Genomic DNA, 26,378 nt, shown 5'->3' with positions numbered 1-26,378 from the left:
TCAAAAGACTGAGTGGCCTATTCCTTCTCTCACGTTCCTATTAGGCATGTGTGTAAAATGTATGTATTCTTTATAATGAGCACGAGACATTGATGGCCCAGTGTGCACTATTTATTATTTATGTGATAGAAATATATAGCAACTTGTGATATGGAGCATGCAGAGCTAGAATAAAAATGAAACATCCTTTAGATTGTCCAGATAGTCTAATTCAAAGATAGAAGGTGAATGATTTCTTTGTAAATTCCTAGCCATATAGAGCAGCTTGTTCTCAGCCTGCAGTAACCATCCCCTTCCTGTCTTACCTTTTGGTGAAATTTCTCATATCAATTCGGCACTTCCCCCATGACCTTGACTAAGCTAGAGAGTTTGCTACACAGAGAATGGCAGATCTTAATACTCAGTTCTTTCCAAATTAATGTGTCTGACACTGCTGAGAAGTAAACACCTCTTGTCTAAACTATTGCCTCCAGAACGCATTCCCAAACAAGAATAGCATGATACAAGTTGGAATGCCCATTGTGTACTCCAGTAGCATCCAAAAAGTCCTGATTTAGAAAAATGTTCCCTAATAAAACATTGTAACAGTTCTAATCCCCAGATCAGCAATCATGAAGACTTTATGTAAGATGGTTCAATTATTTCCAAATTAAGGTCAGTTTTGTATTGAGACTGAGGCATTGACTTCACCAAATACTTGTAGGTTTCATTAATGAGAAGACTTTCATCCTGTCTATCTGAAGGATCTGAATTCAGGTCTCAGAGGTGGAAACAATCACTTATTGAAGTCACTATTACAAAAACAGTCAATTTGATTGACAAGGATTTTGGTTTCACGTAGACAGACTGTCATAGACAGAACAGGTTTTGTCAGCTGTTGAAAGACCGTGGTGCAATGCACAGCTGTAATCTACAAAGGAGTGAAACGCATTGTATTCCTCTGTCAGCTGGAGAGATCACCTTCTGCAATGGTAACACCAGATACCCTAAAGGCAGAAACATTGGGTGGGACTTCAGATGCAAGAATGACTGATGGACTCATTTGTTCTAGAGTTTACAGCAATTGTATCATCCCATACTCCATTTTAACAGGACCATTTGGTCTTCCCAATATATTATTTCACTAAAATTATTACCAGAAAATGATTATGTCATGAAAAGTCTTTTGTAACATTGTGTAACGTTTCTTTGAAACATTCACAGGATAGATGTCACTGGACAGACCAGTATTTATTGCCCATCCCAAGCTGCCCTGGAGCGCAAGAACTTTCTATCAGCTACAACCTTTAGAACCCAACTGGAAATCTTGTAAAGACACCTGCTCATTGTAGGGCTATGGAAAATTAAGTTGCAATGTAACATTTTCTGACATACGAGCATATGAATCAATTTAGACCTAGACCATCAAGCCTCTCAAGGCTGCCCCACCATTTAATGAGATCATGGTTAATCGGATTGTGTTTTGAATTCAATTTTTTCACTTGCCTTCAAAAGTCCTTGACTGCCCTGCTTAAAAAGCTACATCTACTTCTGTTTATAAATGTTCAATGACCCAGCTTCCTCTGCCTGCTGATGCAGTGAATTTAAAGTCATACAACCCTCAGATAAAAAGAATTCATAGAATCCTTATAGTGCAGAAAAAAGCCATTCAGTCCAATGAATCTGCACTGACCCTCCAAAGGCTGTTGTTGGACCAAGTTCTGGGCTAGCCCAGAAGAGGAAATATCCTCTTTCACATCCATCTTGTCAACATTTTCACAGACATTCTATTCTTCAAAGCATCCTATCTTCACAAGACAATGTGCTCAATCAATCTAGTAAACCTCCTCTGAATTATCTCCTATACATTCAAATCTTTTTCTAAATCAGGAGCCCAGAAGTATACACTGTATTCAAGATGTGGTCTCACCAATGCCTTGGAAATTGAAACAAAACATCCTACTTTCATATCCAACTCTTCTCATAAATAAGGATAACATCCAATTGATGGCCTTGATCATGTGCTGTACCTGTACATTAACCTTCCCATAGCCCGTGCACCAGAACATTGAAATCCTTTTCCACTTCAGAATTCTGTAGTCATTTTCTGTTTAATGAATAGTTTCCTTCTTTATCTTTTCTGTCAAAGTAGACATCACATTTCATGTCATCTAACAGGTTTTTGCACATTCACTGAACCTCTGCTTGCAACTTCTGTATGTCTTCTTCGCAACATCATTTCCTACCCATCTTGATTTGACCTGCAAATCTAGCTACCACGCCTTCATTCCCATGATCTAAATCATTGTTAAAAACTGTGAAACATTGGGGCCCCAGCACACACTGCCGTGGGAACTACTGTTGTATCAGGCAAAAGATCCAATTATGCATGCTCTCTGTTTTCTGGCAGCTAGCCAATCTTCCATCCATGTTGGTAGGTTACACCTATACCATGAGCTTTTATTTGCTGCAATAAACTTGGGTGCGGCAGCTTATAAATGTCATCTGGAAATCCACAGGTTCTCCTTTATAAATGCCTTCAAAGAATTTCAATATATTGATTAAAGATTACTTTCTTTGGCTAAATCCTGCTGACTCTTCTTAATTAGCTTGAGCTTTTATATATGCATAGCAATATCCTCTTTAATGATCAATTCTCATATTTTACCCGTGACAGACATCAAACTAACTAGCCTATAATTTCCTGTTTTCTGCCTTCCTCCCTTCTTGAACAGAACTGGAATGTTTGCTCCTTTCAAGTCCAATGAATCTGGGAGATATAGGAAAATTAACACCAATGCATCTACTAACTTATTGACAAACTCTTAAGACCCTAAAATGAACCTGGACCTACAGACTTGTCAGCCAACAGCTCTTTCAATTCTTTAGTATCACATGCTTTGTGATTATAATTTGGCTAAGTTCCTTGTCCCCTCTTGCTTCCTGATTTACAGCTATGACTGGAATGTTTTTATATCCTCTGTAGTGAAGACAGAAGTAAAGTATATGTTCATTTCATCTGCCATTTCTTTATTACCTCCTACTAATTCCTCATTCTCTCTCTTTAGAGAATATACATTTGTTAAAGGAAAAGTGGATAATCTTGCTATCCGGTTTGACAACCCTAGCTCCCACACTCTCATTTCTATTAGTCATTCTCTGCCATTCTTTATATCTGGCCAATCATCATTTTAAGGTGAGAGAGGAAAGGTTTAAGGTGAATGGGGAGAAATGTAAAAGGATCTGAGGGGCAACTTCTTCACATAGAATGCAGTGCGTGTACAGAATGAACTGCCACAGGAAGTGGTAGAGGTGGATACTATTACAGCATTTAAAAGACATTTGGACAGGTATGTGGATAGAAAATGTTTAGAGGAATATGGACCAAATTAGGCAAATGGGAGTAGTTCGGTTTAGGAAACCTGGTCAGCGTAGACAGGTTGGACTGAAGTGCTTGTTTCCATGTTGTATCGTTCTACCTACCTACCACCTCATCTTTGTGCAATTAGGTGCTTTTTTGTTCCCTTTAGTTCAAAGCTTCCCCTAACCCCCTTAGTAACCACAAATAGTGAACTCTCCCTTCAGAAATTTCTAAACATTGACCTTTAGGATTCTGGATATACCTTGTTCCCATTTACACTGGTATGAGATGTCACTTGAGTCTATACAGTACTGTATTACCTGCTATTCACTGTATCCCACATTAGGCTGACACTCCGATGGCTAATACTAGACAAGCACTTCACTTACAGTGATGCCACTTTCAGATGGAATGTTAACTGAGACCTTGTGTGCCCTCTTGAATTGAATGCAAAAGATCTCACGACATTGTTTGAAGAGAAGTGGGGCAGTCTTACAGCATTTATCCCTCAACCAAAAAATAATCTAGTCATTGACTCAACCCTGTTTAAATGTTGAAAATAGAAGCAGGAATAGGTCATTCAGACATTGAGCCCACTCCGCTATTTAATATGATCATCGTTGACTCTCTTTCTCAACACCGGCTCACACTCACTCCCCATACATAGATGCCTTTCATGTCTGGATCTCTTTCCATTTCTTTCTTAATTATATTCAGTGATTGGCCTCCATAGCTTTTGATGTTAGAAAGTTCCGGAGAATTGCCATTTCCTTCTTCCCCATTATCAATTTGTCTGTTTCAGACTGTAAGGGGCCTACATTTGGAGGCTAATATAATAATTTACTGCTGAATTTCCTACAGTGATTACACTTCAATAGTACATCATTCGCTGTAAAATGTTTTATGAAAGGTGATATATAAATGCAATTCTTTATATTTTTCTTTCTCTGTCAAACCACAACCATTATTAAATATCTCTTTAATCTCAAATAACATATCATAATACTTCTGGATAATTGACTTTATATTTGTTATTACAAATAATTACAGTAATTACCATCAGCAATTGGAAAAGTTTAGAACAGGGCATACCCGTGGCATATCACTTAACAATAATTTGGCACAACAATTATCATCCAGACATATAATCATGAAAGAACCTGGTTGGATCATCAACTAATTTTAAATTTTCTTCAAAGCACACATAAGTACCTGAAAGAGAAAACAATGGATTTACAAATAATCCCAGAAATGTACCCTACAGAAGTTTATTATTGAAGTCTCAGTTCTAATGATTGCAGAGACTGCATTGTGAAAGACTCCTGTGCAGAACACTATGATATATTTTTAGAACCAAGCTTGTGGAAAAGTACTGCCCACACTGCAGGTTTATGGAAAAGTAAGTGCTGCAGTATTAAATTGCCAGGCATATCACTATTTCTATTTACACTACTGCAAGATATCACTTCAACCTACACAATGCTGACTAAGCTCACAAGTAAAATGAGTTATAGGAGGTACTGTTAACACTTGTCTGCTTCTTCAATGACTGATTTTCACATTCCATCAGTGGCTTGCTTTGGCAGAAGAAAGCTAGACTTCAAATCAATCAGTTGCTAAGGCTAAAACCACATTTACTAAACTGAGGTATTTTTCACATTGGTAGAAAACTGTTCATCTTAGCTTGGAAGGTCTCTTCTCAAAATAAGCCTCTCTGTCCATGCATTGTGTCACAACCCAGACTGACAATTGATACAATTCCTTCATAAAACAAGGTGGTAACTTACTCAAGTGACGACTGTATGAAATACAAGCTTGTGAGGTGAAAGATAGCATGTGGCAAACATGTACAAAATATGTTTGAATAAAGCTAATGTAAGTCAAATGAAAATAATAAAGATCGGATATCCTCTTGGCTTTATGTGCATGGCTGACATTGTGAGGAGGGCAATGTTAGAGCTAGAGAGAAGGAGAAAGAGTGGAAAAACTAAAAAGGACAGGATAGTGGTAACAGATTACAACAAAGATGTATTTAGGGTAAAGTTTATTAAATGCTAAAATGATTGCAGGATCATAATGAAGAATTAAATTGTGCTGCATTTATCTCCTGCAGGCAACACCCAAGCTTTGTACTCTCTGTTCATTTAATTCAGGCAGAGTGCAGCCAATGCTATTGAGTAGCTGCACACCTGAACACAGGGCACAAAATTGATCTCACATTGGACAGCACCACGAAGCTAGAGGTAAGATTTAAAGGCACCCTAGAGTTAGGAAAAAGGGGCAGACATTTAGGTTGTACCAGATACTGGAAGCTATTCCAAATATCATTTGACACAGCAATGGCAGATTCTCTAAGGCAACTTTGAAAACCTTATGACTGACATTTGAGAGGGAAAGTGGTTCTCTGCCCACAGAAGGACATGAGGATCCTCAAGCACATCCTCAGCATACAGTCAAATAGGATTCCTGATGAAGGGCTTTTGCACGAAACGACGATTTTCCTGCTCCTCGGATGCTGCCTGACCTGCTGTGCTCTTCCAGCACCACACTGATCTAGACTCTGGTTTCCAGCATCTGCAGTCCTTGTTTTTACCTAGTCAAATAGACAGCCCCATGCAGGTCAATGCCAGTAATTTAGAAAGGTGGACCTGGATACTTTGTCAAAAGAAGTCCAATGACCCCATAAAAGTAGTCAAGCTCAATGAAATCATCTTGAAATGATATTTCTCAGCGACTACACCACTAATCTCATGTTCTACAAAATGCACCACACCCCTATCACTCACCTAACAACAATTTCTATCAATCTAAATTCATTCCTAAGATCCTCAGTTTCACCTCACACTTGCATAGCATTGCTGCAAGTTTCACACCCGTATCTCAAAGCACGCACAAACTGCTAGCTACTTAACAATGACAGGCACATCATCCAAACATATTGCACCATATTCATGCTCACTCTCATACTCTCTTTACTCTTGCAGCACCTGGTAGCTGTGAGATCTTTTATTAACTGCTTTGTCCACCTACCTGCCCCTTCAATGATTCCTGCTCATATACATCCAGGTCTTTCTGCTCCAGCATTGCCTTTAGAATTGTATGCTTTTGATATTATTGGTTTTTCTCATACTTCCTACTTCTTTACATCAAATTTCATCTGCTCCATGTCTGTAATTCTCCAAAAGGTAGCAGGATTGTAATAGACTCAAGGCCACACTTTCATATGAGAGCTTTATTTCAGTTATCCACAGTCCATAAGCCTCACAGCCAATGCTAGTCAGGCATCTGTGGAGTAGGTAGGGTTTAACCCTAGGGTCTCCTTCCTCAAAGGCAAAGAAACTACTACCTGCACTGCAAGAACACTTAGAGGTGATTTTGAATAAAGGCATCACTGAGATTTGGACCCAAGACCTGCTGGTTATAAGACAGACATTTCAATCCACTAAGCTATTTCAGCACTCAGCCACACAGTGATTAATAATGCCATATTATTTATACAATAAATTCAAACCCAATTAATTTAGTTAATACATCCATCACCTGTTCTCTCATTCCATTAGGCCTCAGACATTGCTGCAGACCACATAAAATGATAACATTGTCTGCCTATTCCATGAACACATTTCATATATTCGGCCTCACTACTGTTTGTATGTTTCTGGAATAACCTCAGCTAATAAAAGAAAATATCTCAGATGACTAATAACCACTACCCTGCTATCTTCAGAGACCTGTGGACATGCATTCCAATGTCCCTCAGTTCTTTTATGCTTGTATTCTCTTTCATGTTTACCCTCTTTAAATTCATTACCTCACACTTTATTCATACCTCCATTTTACACTCATTACCTCCATTTGCAACTTTTCTGCCCCCGACTTATTCATCAATTAGCCTGGCATTCCACAGCTTTCTTCTCCGTTGCCAACCATATGGGGCAATTTTTCTCTCATCTCAAAACTTTCAGTCGTGTACTATACATTTAAATGTAAATCATTGACACATGACATGAATAGCAAGGCTCCTTCTATCTAATCAAACCCCTTCCACTCAAACTGAGCCACATTGTTCACCCCACAGTTGAACTTTAAATCCTACATCCTGTCTATCAACTTAATTGATTACTTCCACACCTACCAATACACGTCCATATTTTTCAGGCTTCCATGAACTCTGATAGCAGTCTTAAAGAAAACTGAAGATAAAAATTATTCTGTGACGCAGAAGTTTCTTTTTTCCTCTTGGTCTCTCATCTTTTATCTTTACCCATTATACTGCCTCTGCCAATCTCTTGACATCCAAATTTGTAACCTAAGAAATTCACCATGGCTTTGCACCTGCTTAATACTGAAACTTTATACAGCATTATACCCGAGACCTATAAACTTCTGGTTTTGACACATCCCAGTTTCTCCACTCCAACACTCGTGGAACTGTTTTCAATCATTTCAGCTGCTCTTTTTCAAAATCCTTCCTCTAAGTCCTCCACTTAGCCCCTTGGTTTCCAGACATCCTTAAAATCTCATTTTCCATTAAGCTTTTGCTCACCACTCTGTTTCTGCTTACCACCTGTTTCTCATAGAACAACTGAATATTATAAACTGTACTCGATTCTTCCCTACTGCTGATTTAGATTATATTACAGGATAAGTTAAGGGAGGACCAATGGGCACATACGCACAACATAACAGTTAATGATGTAGAAAATATCCAAACTGCAAAGAGGTATAATTTAGCAAAGATAAAGAAAAAAAGATACAGGTATGATTATTGATCACTTACTGAAAGAATCCAGGCAGTGCTAAGCTCAAATCAATAGAGTTAATCAAATACTTGAATCCATCAAGGTGACTCTAACCTTGTATTGATCTCTGGTGAGGATACATGCTTGCAGTTTTCAATATGCTAAGATCAACAGATCTTTTATGACTTACAGTTGCCTTGGAGAAGGGGACCAAGAAGATCCCATGCATTAAGGATCAAAGAATTTGGGCAAGCCTTTCAGATGTATTTTGATTGGAGGAAAGATCACAATTAGAGAGGTGATCTATTTCTATAAATTATTTAATGTCATTTGTTTAGAAATATCTGACTTGGATTACTTACACAGAATTAAATAAGATAGATTTTAAACTGCACAAGATTCAAATAGAATGCTTTCCAAACAATGCCCATCTCGCTATTGCCTGTCCACCATCTAGAAGGCACAAGTCTGGAATGTGAAAGAATATTCCCCACTTGCTTGGATGACTGCAGTTCCAGCAACACTCAAGAAGCTCAAGACCATCCAGGACCAAATAGCCTGGTTTATTGTCTGCCCAACTAGTACGTTCAACATTTACTCCTTTCATCACAAATGCACAGTAGCAACAGTGTGTACCAGTTACAAGATTATTTGTTAAGGCTCCTTCAATAATACCTTCCAAAGCCACAATCTCTCCCATATAGAAAAATATGCACAGCAGAGGCATGGGTCCACCACCACCACCTGAATGCTCCTCCACCAAGCCACCCACCATCCCGACTTGGAAGCATATTGCTTTTCCTTCACTGTTGCACGATCAAAATTCTGGAATTACCAGCCCTAGCATCAAGGTGGATGTCCTACAACACAAGGATTGCAGTAGTTCAAGAAGGCAGCTCACCACCAACTTCTCCAGGGCAACTAGGGATGGGCAATAAATACTAACTCAGATAGTGACACCCATATTCCATGACTGGGTTAAAAAAAACTCTCAAAGAAATAGGCCTCATCAAAAAGATCACCTACTAATTGAATCTGATCAAATTCTATTGGGAACTGGACTGAAGATTATGAAGATAGGCGCATGTAGAGTTGACCTAATACACTGTCTTGACCTAATACACTGTACCTAATAATAGTGGGCGGCACGGTGGCACAGTGGTTAGCACTGCTGCCTCACAGCGCCAGAGACCCGGGTTCAATTCCCGCCTCAGGCGCCTGAATGTGTAGAGTTTACGCGTTCTCCCCGTGTCTGCGTGGGTTTCCTCTGCGTGGGTTTCCTCCGGGTGCTCCGGTTTCCTCACACAGTCCAAAGATGTGCAGGTCAGGTGAATTGGCCATCCTAAATTGCCCGTAGTGTAGGTAAGGGGTAGATGTAGGGGTATGGGTGGGTTGCGCTTTGGCGGGGCGGTGTGGACTTGTTGTGCTGAAGGACCTGTTTCCACACTGTAAGTAATCTAAAAAAAAACTACAATCAGGGGCAATTGGCTTCAGTCTTGTTAAAGGAGGCAAAATGGGAGGGTTACATTTCAGAGAAGGAAGACAAAAGTCAATTGCATACCATAGAGTTTGACAGCATTTGATGCTAAATTATTTTGTCAGGATCCTTAAACCTCAGCTAGATTGACAGGTTTGGCTTCCATTCAGTAATGTCCAAAGCAAGCCTTATCCTAGGTAAAGGTCTACAGCTGGAGACAGAGGTTCACCTGCCTCTTCTCCAACCTAGTTTGCTGTATCCGGGGCTCCTCGTGTAGTTTTCTCTAAATTGGGCAGACCAAAAGTAAACTAAGGTTATATTTCACTGAGTATCTCAGCTGGGCCCGCAAGGGCTGACCTAACCTCCCAGTCATTGCCATTTCAACTCCCCTTCCCATTCTCTCTCTGACATGACCTCCATTGCCACAGTGAATCAGACCGCAATTGGAAGAACAACATGTCATCTTCTGCCTGGGCAGCCTACATTGGAGGACTCAACATTGTGTTCTCCAATTGCAAATTACCATCCCAACCATTCCCTGACTCCCTTTCCAGTCCCTCCCCACGCCTTCCATTCCTTCCTTACTGACCCTTCCTTCCAGCCACCAACCGGATTCATTCCTTCAATCGACAAACCAGGCTGGACACTCTACCTGTGTTCACCTATCACCACCTCACCACTCCACCTATCTCCCCACCCAAAAACCCTGCTTCTTGCCCCCCACTTGGTCTGCAGCTCCCCTATCCCCTCCCCATTCATAGTCCTGAAGGAGGGTCATACCCAAAATATTGACTTCTCCACCACCTGATGCCGCCTGGCTGGCTGTGCTCTTCCAGCCTCCTGCTTGTCTGGAATGGTGTGCCTGCCAAGGGCAAGGGGATCTGGTCCATCAGTCCAGGCTGATGCCTGACTTTGAAGAGGGGGGATAATGATAGTTCAATCCTCTTATCTGGAGTTACATGAGGTGGAGTAATATACTCGTGGAAAGGGAGGAGCAGGGAATCTGTTTGGTGACATTACAACGCAGTGGAAGATGGTTAGCATTGGGTGCCCAGGTGCCAACAATCATGTTCATCCCAGGTCACAAGTCGTACTGTAAAAAGGTACTTTGCTCTTCTCCAAAGCTGTTCTTTCCTCATTTCAGTTGACGGGTTTCCCCAAAGCCTTGGAAATGCACTTGGCCAGGATTAAACCTGCAGACTAAATTCAAGGTTGCTAGCCTTATTGCAATAGTTAAATAGCCATCTCCTCTTTGTATGGGTTGGCTACCCATTCCTCCTTCCATCCCTGTTAAATCTGGAAAAGGGCTGTTAGGGTCAGTTTTAAGATTGTAAAAACGTTAAGATCCTGGAATACTGCGTATAATTCTGGTCTCTCTGCTATAGGTAGGATATTGTGAAACTTGAAAGGGTTCAAAAAAGATTCACAAGGATGTTGCCAGGGTTGGAGGTTTTGAGGTATGGGGAGAGGCTGAACAGGCTGGGGCTGTTTTCCCTGGAGCATTGGAAGCTGAGGTTTATAAAATCACAAGGGAAATGGATAGGGTAAGGAGACAAGGTCTGTTCCCCAGAATGGGGTGAGTCCAAAACTAGACGTTTAAGATGAGAGGGGAAAGATTTAAACAGGATCTAAAGGGCAACTTTTTCATGCAGAGGGTGGTGCATGTATGGAATGAGCTGCCAGAGGATGTGGTGGAAGCAGGTATGATTATTACATTTAAAAGGCATCTGGATGAGTATGTGAATAGGAAGGGTTTAGAGGGATATGGGCCAAGTGTTGGCAAATGGGACTAGATTGGATTGGGATATCAGGTCAGCACGGATGAGTTGGGCTGAAGGGTCTGTTTCCATGCTGTACATCTCTATGACTCTTCCTCACTTGATCCGAACACATTATTTTTTTATGGACATGAGATGAGTACATTCTGAATGATTGCTGCTTACTTCAATCAAAATCAAAATTGAAAGTGATTTAAAAGGGCTTTCCACTCATTATTACCCAATTCTGGTAAGGCAAGACCTGTCCCATTTCGAAAAGTGCTTTTTCTCAGAGTTTGTTTTCACTTTCAACTTCTTGTGATCTTCTTGAACAAACATTTTGCTGTGATAACCACATCAGTATTCATTTGAGTTTTGGTTAGAGATTAAAGAAATCAAGTGTGGGCAATGGGCTTTAATTACATAGCATTTTCAGAAATAGTCAATACTGTGATTTGTTGAACACTTCATGCTGCCATTACTGCTAATTTAAAAAAGGTCTGTGTGTGTGTTAGATTATGGCTTACAGTGGTCGAAGCCAAATTGAGGATGAAACAGAATTGTTTGAGAAATGGTCTGGGTGGAATATTTTGAGAAATAGTTACGTTATTTTTTAACATTATTACATCCCTTTAATGATAAAACTACTTTGATATTACAGCTACAAATCTTCATATTTATAATAATGTTATGTTATTTGATACAAATCATATTTTTCCTGGCATATTTGCTGGAGCCTATAAAACATGAAGATTAACGACAAGCTGTTATAGATGATGCATGTGTCATGCCAGTTATCTGTATGTGAAATACGTGCCTGTGGGAGACAAATGGTACCATATGAACTAAATAAGGACTAAACTCAAGAACAGATGGAGAATATATCTAAATCCAGACAGCATAGTCTCTAAATCTGTATAAGTATAAATAGGTTAATTTAAAACACTTAGTAAAAGATTTAATCAGCTTCAGGCTGAGGCAAAGATTGTTTCTGCTTAACTATTTTAAACTTTGCTACCTGTGTAAAGGAGGAGAAATGCAGATGCTGGAGATCATAGTCGAGAGCATGGTGCTGGGAAAGCACAGCAGGTCAGGCAGCATCCTGATAAGGGCTTACGTCTGAAACATCAATTCTCCTGCTCCTCAAATGCTGCCTGACCTGCTGTACCTTACCAGCACCACATTCTCGTACCTGTGCGTTATGAAGGTGTAGAAGTGTACTGTACCTTTAAGTGAGTTGAAAAGCTAGCAAGGACTAAAAGCACTGAGTGTTCTGAACAATGTAACCTTTGGTTGAAACAAGTAGAAGCACATGGGTTGCCATGAAACAAAAACAAATTCAAATTCGGCCAATCAGTTTAAGTTATGCCCCAAGATACCAAAATCCAATCGCATTTGAATTTAGTATTTTGATAGTATTAAAACTAATGAAACGATTCAATGTTTTGGGGTATAGAACCGAACATTTTGAATAGTTAGGGGGAGAACTGTCAAAGCCCAACAAATGCGGACTGCTATCTGAAGAGTTCTCTGAAAGGTACCTGTGTGTGGGGAGTTCATGCAGCAGAACATCGAGACCGACCTGGAGAGAATCTACAGAGGAGAGTCGGCAAAGTTGACTGGCTTTTACACGTGATTTATTTTCTAAATATTAATCGGGATTTTTTAAAAAATTGCGTTAGCATTGTAGAATGGGAGATAAAAGATAGGCTCAACAGAAATGTGTTGTAAGTTGTTGTTGGTTTTAATATTTTCTGTTGGATGTAAAGAATAAAGTTGTTAATTTTTACTTTAACTAGTGACCTCTGTGATAGTTCTTTGCCTCTTGAATTTTAACAGATTACAGAACGAGGTGAATCTTTTGTGTTGCCTATTTAAATTAGCAGAGGGGTTATATTATAGGACATACCAAACATTTCTGAGGTGAAAGACAGATATTTTTCTACACTCCATTTCTGAAGTTGCTCACTTATTCAGAATATAAAACTACCTGTTAGTATTTTGTCACACATAATCTAATTCTGACAGTACCCATACACAAGCATACTTTTCAAATGGGTCATTGGATAATAATCAAGCAGTAGGTCTCAATGATGGTTTATCCAGTTCTCAGCCCAATTTTGATGCTCACAATATGTATTTGCTATTCAATCTGTTCAGGGATCACATTACACACCACTGGAATATGTGGGTTTTCAACGCAGGGCCTCCTGACTCAAACGAAGGGACACTACCACTGTGCCACAATATCCCCTGCCCACTCTAACTTACAACATATGTCTCTTGCAAGCATGGCTCCCTGCCAAAAATGTCAAATCAGAAAACCACACTTTATATTACATGACATGTGGGAAGCCTGGAGGAGTGAAGGGGAAGGAGAAATAATATTACAGTTGGGAAATAGTGTAAAATGGGCATCAAATTGGTTGTTTATTATGCATTCTATCCGACTATCCCAAGGTACCAGGTAACTAGTTCATTATCGCCCATGGTTAAAGGGATCCCTCTGTACTTTGGCTTTACAACTTAAAAGGTTTGTTCATTTGAGATCAAATGGACCACTTGCAGTTTAACACAAGCTGTTGACAACACTTACAGTTCCAGTGGCCTGTCTGCAATTTCAGCTTGTCATTCAGGCCAAACTAAAGATTGTAGTATGCATTTACAAAGAAATAGGTAAATAATCTGAAGAAACAGACAGGAGATACAATGCTTCTTATATTTTGGACAAGTTTTTCCAAGCAGAAACATTCAGCATCGTTAAACCTTAAACTATAAGGTTAAAAATCACAACACCAAGTTATAGTCCAACAGTTTTATTTGGAAACACTAGCTTTTGGAGCACTGCTCCTTAATCAGGTAGCTGTGGAGCAGGACCATAAGACATAGAATTTATAGCAAAAGATTACAGTGTCATACCGCTGAAATAAATTAAACAAACTTAGATTAAGTCTTTCATCTTTTTGAATGGTTTTGCTAGTTTCAGTTTTGTTAATATGTAAATCCCAGAACTCGTTTTAAGTCACATTCTCAAGATAACTTCAGGTTTTCTAACAAAATGTGTCATCTCAGCTCAGACAATGCATTAAAGGATGTAAGGTTAAAGTCTATCTGTGTCCCAATCTTGAGTCAGATTGGTTCTATTTCTAAAAGTGGAATTTACAGAATTTTACATGGATTGACTGTGGGTTATGTATTTTTTGAGCAAACTAAAATATAATTCTGCAAATACAGATTCACCCATAAACCTATATGTGTGTGTGCAGGAGTAGTCCATCACGTACTACTCCATGTTCTTTGCAGCCTGTAACACATTATTGATGAGGATGAGACCATCCCCACGCCTCCATTTCTGCCCTTTAAACAACCACCAAACCCTTAAACACACCATTATTTGCGGCAAACTGCCCAGCCTCCAGGATAACATCAACCACAACACTGCACAGATCAGAGTGGTGCTGGACAAGCACAGCAGGTCAGGCAGCATCCGAGGAGCAGGATAATCGACGTTTCGGGAAAAAGCCCTTCATCTGGAAGGCTTTTGCCTGAAACGTCGATTGTCCTGCTCCTCGGATGCTGCCTGACCTGCTGTGCTTTTCCAGCACCACTCTGATCTAAACTCTGGTTTCCAGCATCTGCAGTTCTCACTTTTGCCACAACACTGTACAACCCTGTCACAGCAGCCACTGCAAGACGTGTCAGAGTGTCAACACCATTACACAAGGGTACGCCACTCACCATGTACGCGGCAGGTACTCATGTGACTTAACCAAAGTTGTCTATCTCATACAGTGCAGGCAAGGATGCCCTGAGGCATGGTACATTGGTGAGATCGAGCAGAAACTACAACTGATGAAGGGACACTGTACAACAATCACCAGGCAGGAGTGTTCCTTCCCAGTCAAACACTTCAGTGGTCAGGGACATTTGGCCTCGGACCTTTGGGTGACCATCTTCCAAGATGGACTTTGGGACAAGCACCAATGCAAAGTGGCCAAGCAGAAGCTGATGGCCAAGTTCAAAACTCATGGGGATGGCCTCAACCAGGACCTTGAGTTCATGCCACACTACAGGTGACCTCACTGCACTATACACTCCCTCCCCACCTCTCTCTCTCTCTCTCTTTTGCACACACACACACACACATATTCTCGTACACAAACTCTCTCTCATATGCACATACATACACCCGCCACACTCACACCTATGTATGTACCATCTCATAGGCTTATACCCCATCACACTCATACACACACTTTACCAAGCTTATGTGCACACATTGTCTCACATATATTCACTCACATATACACACTCACTCTCTGTCTCTCCTGCACGCAAACACATATACATTCATGGGGTGAATCTATATTTGCAGAATGATATTTCATTTTGCTCAAAAAATGCATAACCTACAGTTAATCCATGTAAGATTCTGTAAATCCCACTTTAGAAATAGAACCAGTCTGACTCAAGATTGGGACACAGATAAACTTTAACCTTACACCTTTAATGCATTGTCTGAGCTGAGGTGACACATTTTGTTAGAAAACCTGAATTTATCTTGAGAATGTGACTTAAAACAAGTTCTGGGATTTACATATTAACAAGCTGAAACTAGCAAAACCATTCTAAAAGATGAAAGACTAAATCTAAGTTTGTTTAATATATTTCATATATATGCATGACATTGTAAGCTTCTGTGCCTTATGGTCCTGCTCCATAACTACCTGATGAAGGAGCAGCACTTCAAAAGGTAGTGATTCCAAATAAATCTGTTGGACTATAACCTGGTGTTGTGTGATTTTTAACTTAGTCCACCCCAGTCCAACACCGCCTCCTCCAAACCACGATTAACCTATAAGTGAATACCTCTCAATAGCATAGTTTTGCTGCCAGTTTTCTGCCTTCGCCTTAAACCCATCCTTCAGTGAAGCCAAGAACAAGGGCCATTGTGTCTATTTTGCAGGTTGCACTTCTGCACTTACCCCATGTATCGGATAAGATATCCATCCCAGCTCTCCTTGAACTGCTTTAGAATCCAGGAGGTTCACTGTGGAAACAGACAACAGCTAATAAACAACAAGTCCCACATTTCTTCACCAAGCCTTCTTCATGATTAACTCTCTCATGCAATTTAATCATGACCTACAATTTCAAATAAATGCACATCTGATCAGAGTGTGGTTTCTCAATATAGCAAGTCATTTCTCATTCATTCCCATTCAGAAGTACTGATACAGGACATAATACAAATCCCAATTGCAATGCAAACTAATTCCAAAATCAAAGAAAACACGTTTTCCAACAATCGTGCACTGAATCCCATCAAAATACACATCATTGGTGACTTTGCTGTATTAGATTTTACAGTACAGATGGTAGAATTACAATATCCAAAATGTAAAGCCAAACACATGTTAATTGAGTACCATTGACAACAATGCCTTCAACTGGTGAGTCACTGAGAACTGGAATTTAAACCCTAACTCCTATTATGTTGCTCTGTTCCTTTAACACACTCAGCAAAACTCATCTCCTTGACAAAGCCTTTGTCCTTCGGCCCTGGTACCTCCTTATGTAGCTCAGTGTCAAACCATATTTGGTAATTTTCCTGTGAAATGCCTCAGGATGATTTATTACATTAACTTGCATTTTTGTGAAGTGCTTTTATTGTTGTAGTGGTCTGCTCTCAGATTCTCCTTGAACTTCAACTGTGGAAATGCTTGCTTGTCTCAATGTTAAAGATGGCTATTGTTCGGGGTTGTCACATTTAATTTGTTTTTGTCAGAGATTATAATGTTACAACTGAGTCTTGAGAAATACATAATGAATTTGTCATGAAATGTGATTCTTGGCTCAGAATGAGAGAAATGTATTGTCACAGTTAAACAAAATAGTTCTCTCATCTATTTAACAGTTTTAAAACATATGTTTGCTTTTGATACTCATAATTATGTAAAAATTCAGTGGACAGAGAGGGTATTGTCAACGCACATTTGCACTAAGAAAAGGATGTATTCACATGTTAATCATATCTTCTGAATATCTCACAATGATTCACAGTTAAATAACTACTTTGGAAGTTCTGTTATGTATTAAAGAAAACCTGACCCTGCAAACAGCAAATGAATAATTGACTAAGTATTTCATTTTTACCAATATTGGACATATATGATGAGAGGAGGTGACGATACCAAGAAAGCTCACTCTTTGAAACAGACCCAAAATCCTTGGCTTCTATTAGAACTGGCATTGGCTTAACAGCTAAAAGATCATTTTCAAGGAGGCAATATTCCCTTAGTTCTATACTGAGATTAAAGTTATGTATTCAAAACCCACTTGATCTGGAATCACTGAAGTGGGAATGGAGCATTTGACTTGAATGGCTCAGTGAAATAGACGATAATGAATTTCATAGAATCACTACAATGCGGAAACAGGCTATTAGGCCCAACATGTCCACACCGACCCTCCGCAGAGTATCCCACCCAGACCCATTCCCCTACCCTATTACTTTACATTTCCCGTGACCTACACATCCCTGAACACAATGGGCAATTTAGCATGGCCAATTCACCTGACCTGCATATCTTTATACTGTGGGAGGAAACTAGAGCACTGGCGGAAACCCACACAGACAGGGGGAGAATGTGCAAACTCCACACAGACAGTTGCCCGAGCCTGGAGTCAAACCCAGGTCCATGGAAGTGTGAGGCAGCAGTGCTGACCACTGAGCTACCGTGCTGCCCACTTCTACATATGTGTAATGGTGACTGCAGTCAATATTTCCTGGCTGCAATTCAACTGGTGAAATAAGTAAAATGTTAAACTACAGGACTAACTGTCTCTGAATATCAGAATATAATGTGATGAATGACCGTTGTCAACGCCCTCCATAGCAGCTGTTATTTTATATAATGGTGGGCATAAGAAAAAAATTATTGGATTGAATGCAGAATGCCCTGTTGATTCATTATCATGCTCTAAATACAATTTTTCAAAATTAAATTCGTTCCCCAGTTTGAATTTAGTTATTCAGAAGCGAAAGCAATTGGAGTACAGTTATTGCTGGAGATCATACTGTGAATGTCACATTCAGCAACTGGGGTGAGTGGTGCAAATATCAAATACTTAACCCAGTGATCTACTCCAAAGTACTTCCACCCTCTTAGTTAGGCTTAAATTAAAGTGAGCCTCCTGAAGTCTCTCCAGGTGTTGTCCCATTAATCTGTGAATTTCTCGTTAAATTCTAACACCTTTTTACTCCCTTTCTCAAACTGCACTTTCACAGGTTTTATTGAATCAAACTTAGGCTATGTGTGAATCATCACCACCTTCGCAGATTGGAACATCTGTTCAAAGGACTTGCTGCAGTTAGCAGTTAAGATGTGTCTGCTACCAGAGAATAGTTACTTCCTTGCGTTGAATACTTTTTAATTCTGTTAGAGAAAGGAGACAATTCTACATAAGTGTAATGGTGACTGTGGGCAATATTTCTTGGCTGCAATTCAAATGATGAAACAAATGAATTGTTAAACTACAGGACTAACTGTCTCTGAATATCAGAATATAATGTGATGAATGACAGTTCTTCACGCCCTCCACAGCAGCTGTTATTTTATAAAATGGTATGCATTAACTATGATTCCAATGTGCAAATGGAAACAGCAACACATAGCATTACTTGTGCTGATGTGTAGGCAGAAGGGTGTAAGGAAACTGCAATGAACAGTTAACAGCAAAGTTGCAAGACTCACGAAAGCATTACACCACAGGGTTGTGACATCCACGAAATAGCAGATGTATTCAATCCATAGGAGGTTACAACAGTCTAGTTTTGATGAGGAATCTTAGCTGTGATATGCAACAGTAAGCAATTATTAATAGGCCAAGATAAAGGCCTAATTTAAAATTGAGATTGCAGTCTTTCTGGGGTGGTTGTTGGGACTGGGGTAGGGGTTGGACGGGAGGGGGGCAGCAGATAGAAGAATGTTTCAATCTCACTAGCATGACCACCAGGAGATAGTAACTTCATTTTTAACATGATTCAACTCCTGTTATTCCCACTCAAACACCCATAGAAAGCAGAATGTTAGAGAACAAGAGACCATCAAAAGGGACTGAATGAATGGTCGATGACTTGATGACTGAGCCAAGGATGACACAGGTCTTCCTTGTCTGATTCAGAGGACTCTTAACTTCTCCGAGCTCCAAAGAGAAATTTAAAAGAAAAAGGTGAACCATTTACCTCTTCTTTACCTTGTGGCCCTGGTTCTTTTCCTTTCCTGCTTTGCGTCATGGAAAAGGCACAATAATTTCCACAGGCAACCCTCAGGTTATAATTACAGTCAAACCCTGACAACATAATTAGAGCCTGATCAACATATTCAGTCAAAGGCCCTTGCTGGCTTCAGACCCCCTACCTCCATACATGAAAGAGCAAGAACCCTCAGGAAGACAGCAGGCCCTTCTTGAGTAAATATAAAACATGCAATTGTGAAGAATACATACTGTTCTGTACCTCCAGACTTGAGCAGACTTGAAAAATTCAGACTAAGTTGCTTGCTGATATGAAAATATTACAGTATGCCATATTCTTGAAAAAGAGTGATTGGTGTGATATAGGCAGTCATTTACAGATCAAGACAAAGGCCCAATTTAAACTTGACACCAGAGTCGTTCTGGGGTGGTTATCAGGCAGGAGTGGAATTGTAAAGTATATTTGGCATGTTTCAAGGTAAGGGCTTGCAGTTTTGTTCTAAATGAATAGTAGTGATGGACTAGAACACAATGCATTATGAATGGAAATGAACAGTTGCACAACGGTTCAATTAAATATCTAGTAGTTACACTGTTATTGATAGGTATTTGGTCATTTAACCCTGCATAATGTTGTCATATGATCAATGAATGACACATATCAAATTAATGCTTAACACCATCCATGGTTATCCACTACCATCCTCTACAAGAACTGCAGTCATCCCATACATGCTTTGACGTAAATTTAATGAATTATTTCATAGAATTCCTGCAGTGTGGAAGCAGGCTATTCAGCTCATTGAGTCCACACCAACCCTCAAAAGGGCATCCCACCCTATCCCTGTAACTCTACATTTCCCATGGCCAATCCACATAGCCTGCACAGTATGGGTAATTTAGCATGGCCTATCCACATAACCTGCACATCCTTGAACTGTGGGAGGAAACCAGAGCACCCAGAGGAAATCCATACAAATACAGGTAGGATGTGCAAACACCACACAGACATTTGACCAAGGGTGGAATTCAACTTGGGTACCTGACACTGAGGCAGCAGTGCAAATTCCTGATGAAGGGCTTATGCCCAAAACGTTGATTCTCCTGCTCCAAAAGATGCTGCCTGACCTGCTGTGCTTTGCTAGCACTATACTCGTGACTCTGAGCACCAGTATCTACAGTCCTCACTTCCTCCTCTGCAGCAGTGCAAACTACTGAGCCACTGTGCTGCCCCATTTGCTCTATGGGTCCCTCCTGATCTGCAGGATCACTGCATTATGATTGTTATTGGGATGTATATTCTAGTTGATTCAGCACAATAATCCATGCTTTTAAAAATAACTACTTATCCAAAAAGAAGTTAGGAACTTGGTGAAAATAGGGCACTAACATAAAATGTTGGCAAGTTCTTTTGCATTAAGAATAGATTTGGTATATTTTGGTTGGTAGCAAAAGGGCTAAGTGTTAAATTACTGTTGGTAATATCAATAGAACAACACTACATGAACATGAGCAACATCCCTCTGTACATTTTAATGGAAATGTTAATACATTTAAAATGTAAGTTAACTACATTTAAAAGTTAATTGCTGAAACTGAAATAGAGAAATATTTTGTGCTGGAACCACCTCTTTCGTAGATGTTTTCTAGGCATAACCATGAATGCCCTCCAGAACCTGGATTTGAATGCAAACCTCCTCCATGACCATGTTTATCTGTATGAATATGTTCATCTACATTCTGATGAGCTTTTGCAATTTTACATTACTGTATATCAATTTAGGAAATTTCAAATTCAGTGTATGGTCCTGTAATATTGCCTAGAATTTGGTACAGATTGGCATTAGATGCCAAATTCAATCGAAGAACATGTGCGTGTTAAGTAAGACAAGAAGTAAAATTAAATCATCAACTCCTAAAAATCTGGCTGCTCAAAACTGGATTTCTGTATAGATTCAGTGACACATGGCAATGAGGAATTAGACAGAAAATGCAGCAAGACTTGCACAACCACAGGCCAAGCTATAATACACAATACTTAAAATAACTTCTGCTGCAGAAGAAAATTAAATGAAAATACTGCTTGCAGAAGATATAAACATGTATGGCAGGACATAGTGAGTGGAAGCTGGGAGCTGGACAGGCGTGCTGAAGGCTTGAAACTCATTTTGAAACCAGGTTCAAGTACATGATTCCTGAAGGTTTTCATCATTGACGATTTATTGGCTGAACATTGCAGAACTGTGAAATCAACTGCAAGGTTGTCTTCCAACTCAAAAGTAATGCTTTCTGGAAATACTAAGTCTTCAAAATATGAAAAGATGCATGGATTTTTATGTAACTGTACATGATACATATCCTTTGATTGGGAATCAACCAGAAATTTATCTTCTTCAATTGTCATGGGAAGACATGTGGCTTAAGGTTAGCACTGCTGCCTCACAGTGCCAGGAACCAATGTTCGATTCCAGCCTCGATTGACTGTACATTTGTACATTCTTTCCGCGTCTGCATGGGTTTCCCCTGGGTCCTTCGGTTTCCTCCCACAGTCTAATGATGTGCTAAATTGCAAGATAGGGTCTAGGGATGTGCAGACTAGGTGGATTAGCCATGGGAAATGCAAGGTAATAAGGTAGAGGGTGTGAGTCTGGATGGGCTGCTCTTCAGAGGGGCAGTGTGCAATTGATGGGATTCTTCAGGGATTCTATGATTCTATCATGTCAACATACAGTTACAATAATTCCAATCAGGAGCCTATTCTAAATTCATAGGATACAAATCACACAATGCACAATTGGCTAATATTGCATCTGTCTCTTCCAGAACCCTGTACCAACCCAGGGCGGCACAGTGGTTAGCACTGCTGCCTCACAGCACCAGAGACCCGGGTTCAATTTCCACCTCAGGCGACTGACTGTGTGGAGTTTGCACATTCACCCCGTGTCTGCGTGGGTGTCCTCCGGTTTCCTCCCCCAGTCCAAAAATGTGCAAGTTAGGTGAATTGGCCATGTTAAATTGCCCATAGTGTTAGGCGCAGGGGTAAATGTAGGAGGGTGGGTGTGCTTCGACGGATCAGTGTGCATTTGTTGGGCTGAAGGGCCTGTTTCCACACTGTAAGTAATCTAACCTAAATTCCAATAAGATATATTACAAAAACTATATGTTATATTTAGACAATTTGTTCAACTTTGTACAAGGTTTCAAGACTCTTGATAAGATCATTTCAGACAAACTCTAATATCAAGCCACAAATGAAGACTGGTCAAAGAAGTAGAATTTCAGGAACGTCTAAGGGAGGGAAGACAGGTTGAGAGTTGGAAAGGTTCTCAGAAGGAAATTACAGAGCTTAATACTGATAGCTTTCACAACTGGGATAAAGGAAATTTGGCTTGTGCAAGAGGTCAGAAGAATACAATGTTCTTGGATGGTTATAAGACATAGAATTGACCTAGGGAGAGATTTGAAAGCTAGAATGAGAATGTTTACTTTGAGACATTGCTGGCAAGCCAATGGACTGAGAATATACTGATACAATTAAAAGGCTTTTTTTACTTAAATTGGCTTATGCTGTCAAGCTAAGGTTATCAAAACCACATTTCAAAACCATGAAGATAAAATTAAAAAATTAATGTCAACTTTTCCTCTTTTATATCTGAAACATATTTTAGTTTTAACATATTGAAACAGGATGCCAGAAATTACTACTGGCAAAATGTTTAACATACTCTCTTCTACACAACTTCTATTGGAGATATGGATTGATTTAAAGTAAATTTACTAACATCTTCTTTAAAGCAAATGTTTTTAAATTAATGGCCTAGTGGAATTATCACTGGATTGTCAATCCAGAGACTCAAGTAAGTTTCTGGTAACTTGGGTTTGAACCCCACCATGGGAGATGTTCGAATTTAAATTGAAAACAAAACAAAAATTGGAATTAAGAGTGAGGACCATGAAACCATTGTCGATTGTTGGAAAAACCCATCTTCTTCACTAATGTCCTTCAGGGAAGGAAACAGCCATCCTAACCTGGTCTGGACTACAATATGACTCCAGATCCTCAGCAATGTCATTGACTCTTAACTGCCCTCTGGGATGGGCAATAAATGCTGGCCTGGACAGCGATGCCCTCATCCCATGAATGAATAATAAGAACAGCAGTAAACATCCACTATTGAATGCACCAGCATGTATTCACATTTCTCACCATCAATAACTTTTAGAATGTATTCTGTTTTGATCCTGTCAAAAGAGGATTTGTTTAATCTTTTGGAAGTAAGATTATGTCCCATAGTAATTTTAAAGAAGTGCATGGAAATGTGTTTTGTACATTAGACAACAGGATTTGAGTGGTCCAAGCTGTCTCTGGCCTAAGGACTCTAAATGATTATACACTGACTGTTTATTAATATTGCTCTTCTCTCTCTCTCCTCCTGTACCCTCTCCTATCAAGGATCTTCACTGCTCTAACATGAATTCATGCAAACTTCCATGCTGGAACTGGAATGCTCAAGAACGCCAATTAACATATTCATACCAAGGAATCTTTTCATCATCTCAGCAAGTACTTGGAGCAAACCTTGAAGAAAATGAACCATTTTCAGGCAGAAGCACTGTAGGCTTTTTGGTGAAGCACTTTTTTTCAAATGGACACGAATGCAAATTAAAACACTATATTGCATATAATATGAAAGTGTTGCATAGTAAACATTTTAATAAGGCTTCTAGGAAAGGTAATTACTTACAAATATGAGTGAGATGGGAGTGTTTACTTTTCACTGCAGAGTCAGGTTATTCTTGACAGCAGTCTGGAGAGAGTTGAAATCCAAGGGGAGCAGAACACAGGGGGGCCATGAGCAGAGCAGGAACAACAGGGAAGTGTAACACGGTGAAAACAAAAACATGCAGCGAGCGAGAGCGTGGAGAAAACAGGAATCTGGAGAGGGCATGGGAGGAGCAGGGGGAAAACTGGAGTATGAGTGGAACAAGTACAGATTTAAATCACCAGGGGAGCAGGAGAAATGAAGGAAGAACAGAAAATGCCAAGAGCAGAGCACAGAGACATGAAGGGCCCAAAATCAAGAGAGATGAAGATTGCAAAGTGTGGGTCCAGAGCACACTTTCAGGTTGCTAATTAATTGTTTACCCTAGACCTGGATTGCTGGATGTAGTCATCCATGTTACCCACCTGTTGACAGGCCCTTGTGTTGTGAACCCCTGGTAGGTTTGCAGACCCCAGGTATCAAACCGATCACAACTTGAGCAGCAGCTGAGCGCGGCCGAGAAAAATTGCCTTGAGCAAAATTATATACTTAGAAAAATTCAATCTTTCAGTTTTGTTTCATTTTTAATTTCCCAAAGGACATTCACTAAATAAACACTTGTAATTGGAACTGCCAGATATCAAATTATTTTAAATCGTTATTGTCACCATTCCAAGCATGACCAGCAATAGAAGAAAACAATGTATAAAGTTGAATGGCCTGTAATTCCGCACTCCATAACTGATCCGGTTGATCATGATCCCTAGTTTCACATTCCCATTTAATCCGTGAGCTAGCCTCTTGGTCCACCTCCCTGCTTGGTACAGATTCATGATCTAGTGGAAGAGCTGATTGTAAAATGTTAAGGAGCTCACTATCATTTCAAAATGCTAATGGTCAACTTTGCTAGGATTTTCCTGTTTTGTCTTCAAACATTGATCTACTATTTGCAAGACACACAAACTCCAAGTCTCTCTGGTACCTGAGTGGTCACTTTATTACAGTTGGAAGCATAATTTCCTGGTTAAGCAATATCCCATATCCCCCAAGCCACCCTAGCTTGAAGTTGCCAGCCATTCAGAGGCTGCTATCTCCAGAACCTGGCAGTATTAAGGCTGAAGCTGTTGCTATTGCCAGGATACCAACATTGCCAACCTTCCAAGTGGGGGAGCAGAGGCAAGATGTACTATGAGAACTGTTTGGAAAGGATTTCTGGGGTTTGTGGTCAGAGGTCAGATTGTTGGCCCCCTGAGAGCCACTATCCTCTCTAGTGCTTTGGTCTTGCACAAATTAGTGCCATTTAAGGGACTTGCCTGATCTCTGATCCACCTCAAATTGACATATTTTCTGCACAAGTTAATCAAATGATTACTTGGGTAGGCCAGCTCTTTTTCATCTCACTTGCAGCCTATGCAGGCTGAGGTACCTTAGTTGGTACTAATTGACCTTAATCAGATGTAATTGGAGACAAGTTGGGAAAGTCAATGCTGAGCCTCAATAGCCAGAATTTAATTTCTAAGGGAAGATTATTTCCCTGGGACCAACTCACCTGATTATTGTTCCTTCCTGATCCTTGCTGCTTCTCAGAAGGGAACATTTCTGCCACATGTATCAGAATTAGAATAATTAGCAATGAGACTTTGAAGTGTCACACTGATGAAATAAAGAGTGCACTTTTGAATTTGGAACTGAGGAACATGAATTGGACTGGAAACTTTACCTTATAATTAACACATGCTATAACAGCAAGCTAATGCTGTTCTTATGGGAAATAGTTCATGCAATAAATTTCAAAGAGCTGACAATTTCTGCAACATATTTATGTCTATTTACCCTATCCATGCTCCTCATGATTTTATAAACTTCTATACGGTCACCCCTCAGTCTCCGATGCTCCAGGGAAAACAGCCCCAGTCTTTACAACCTCTCCCTATAACTCAAACCCTCCAACCCTGGCAACATTCTTGTAAATCTTTTTAAAACAAGATATTTCTGTTTGGTTTCATGAATTTATTGTGAAAAGATGCTGAGACACTATTC

The 26,378-nt window shown here is 39.9% G+C and overlaps 1 protein-coding gene across 2 annotated transcripts in view; it reads right to left on the bottom strand.

Annotated features, from left to right (window-relative positions):
- epha3 (eph receptor A3) overlaps positions 1–26,378 on the bottom strand; it is a 244,619-nt gene that overhangs the window by 207,594 nt on the left and 10,647 nt on the right. For both annotated transcript variants that reach the window (XM_072585485.1, XM_072585486.1), the window contains exon 2: positions 16,302–16,366. In XM_072585485.1, coding sequence (XP_072441586.1) covers positions 16,302–16,366 — 65 coding nt within the window. The remainder of the gene's footprint in view (positions 1–16,301; positions 16,367–26,378) is intronic.

This window comes from Chiloscyllium punctatum, chromosome 15 (genome assembly GCF_047496795.1).
Source record: "Chiloscyllium punctatum isolate Juve2018m chromosome 15, sChiPun1.3, whole genome shotgun sequence".
NCBI lineage: Eukaryota > Metazoa > Chordata > Chondrichthyes > Orectolobiformes > Hemiscylliidae > Chiloscyllium > Chiloscyllium punctatum.
This window is presented reverse-complemented; position numbering and strand designations above follow the sequence as displayed.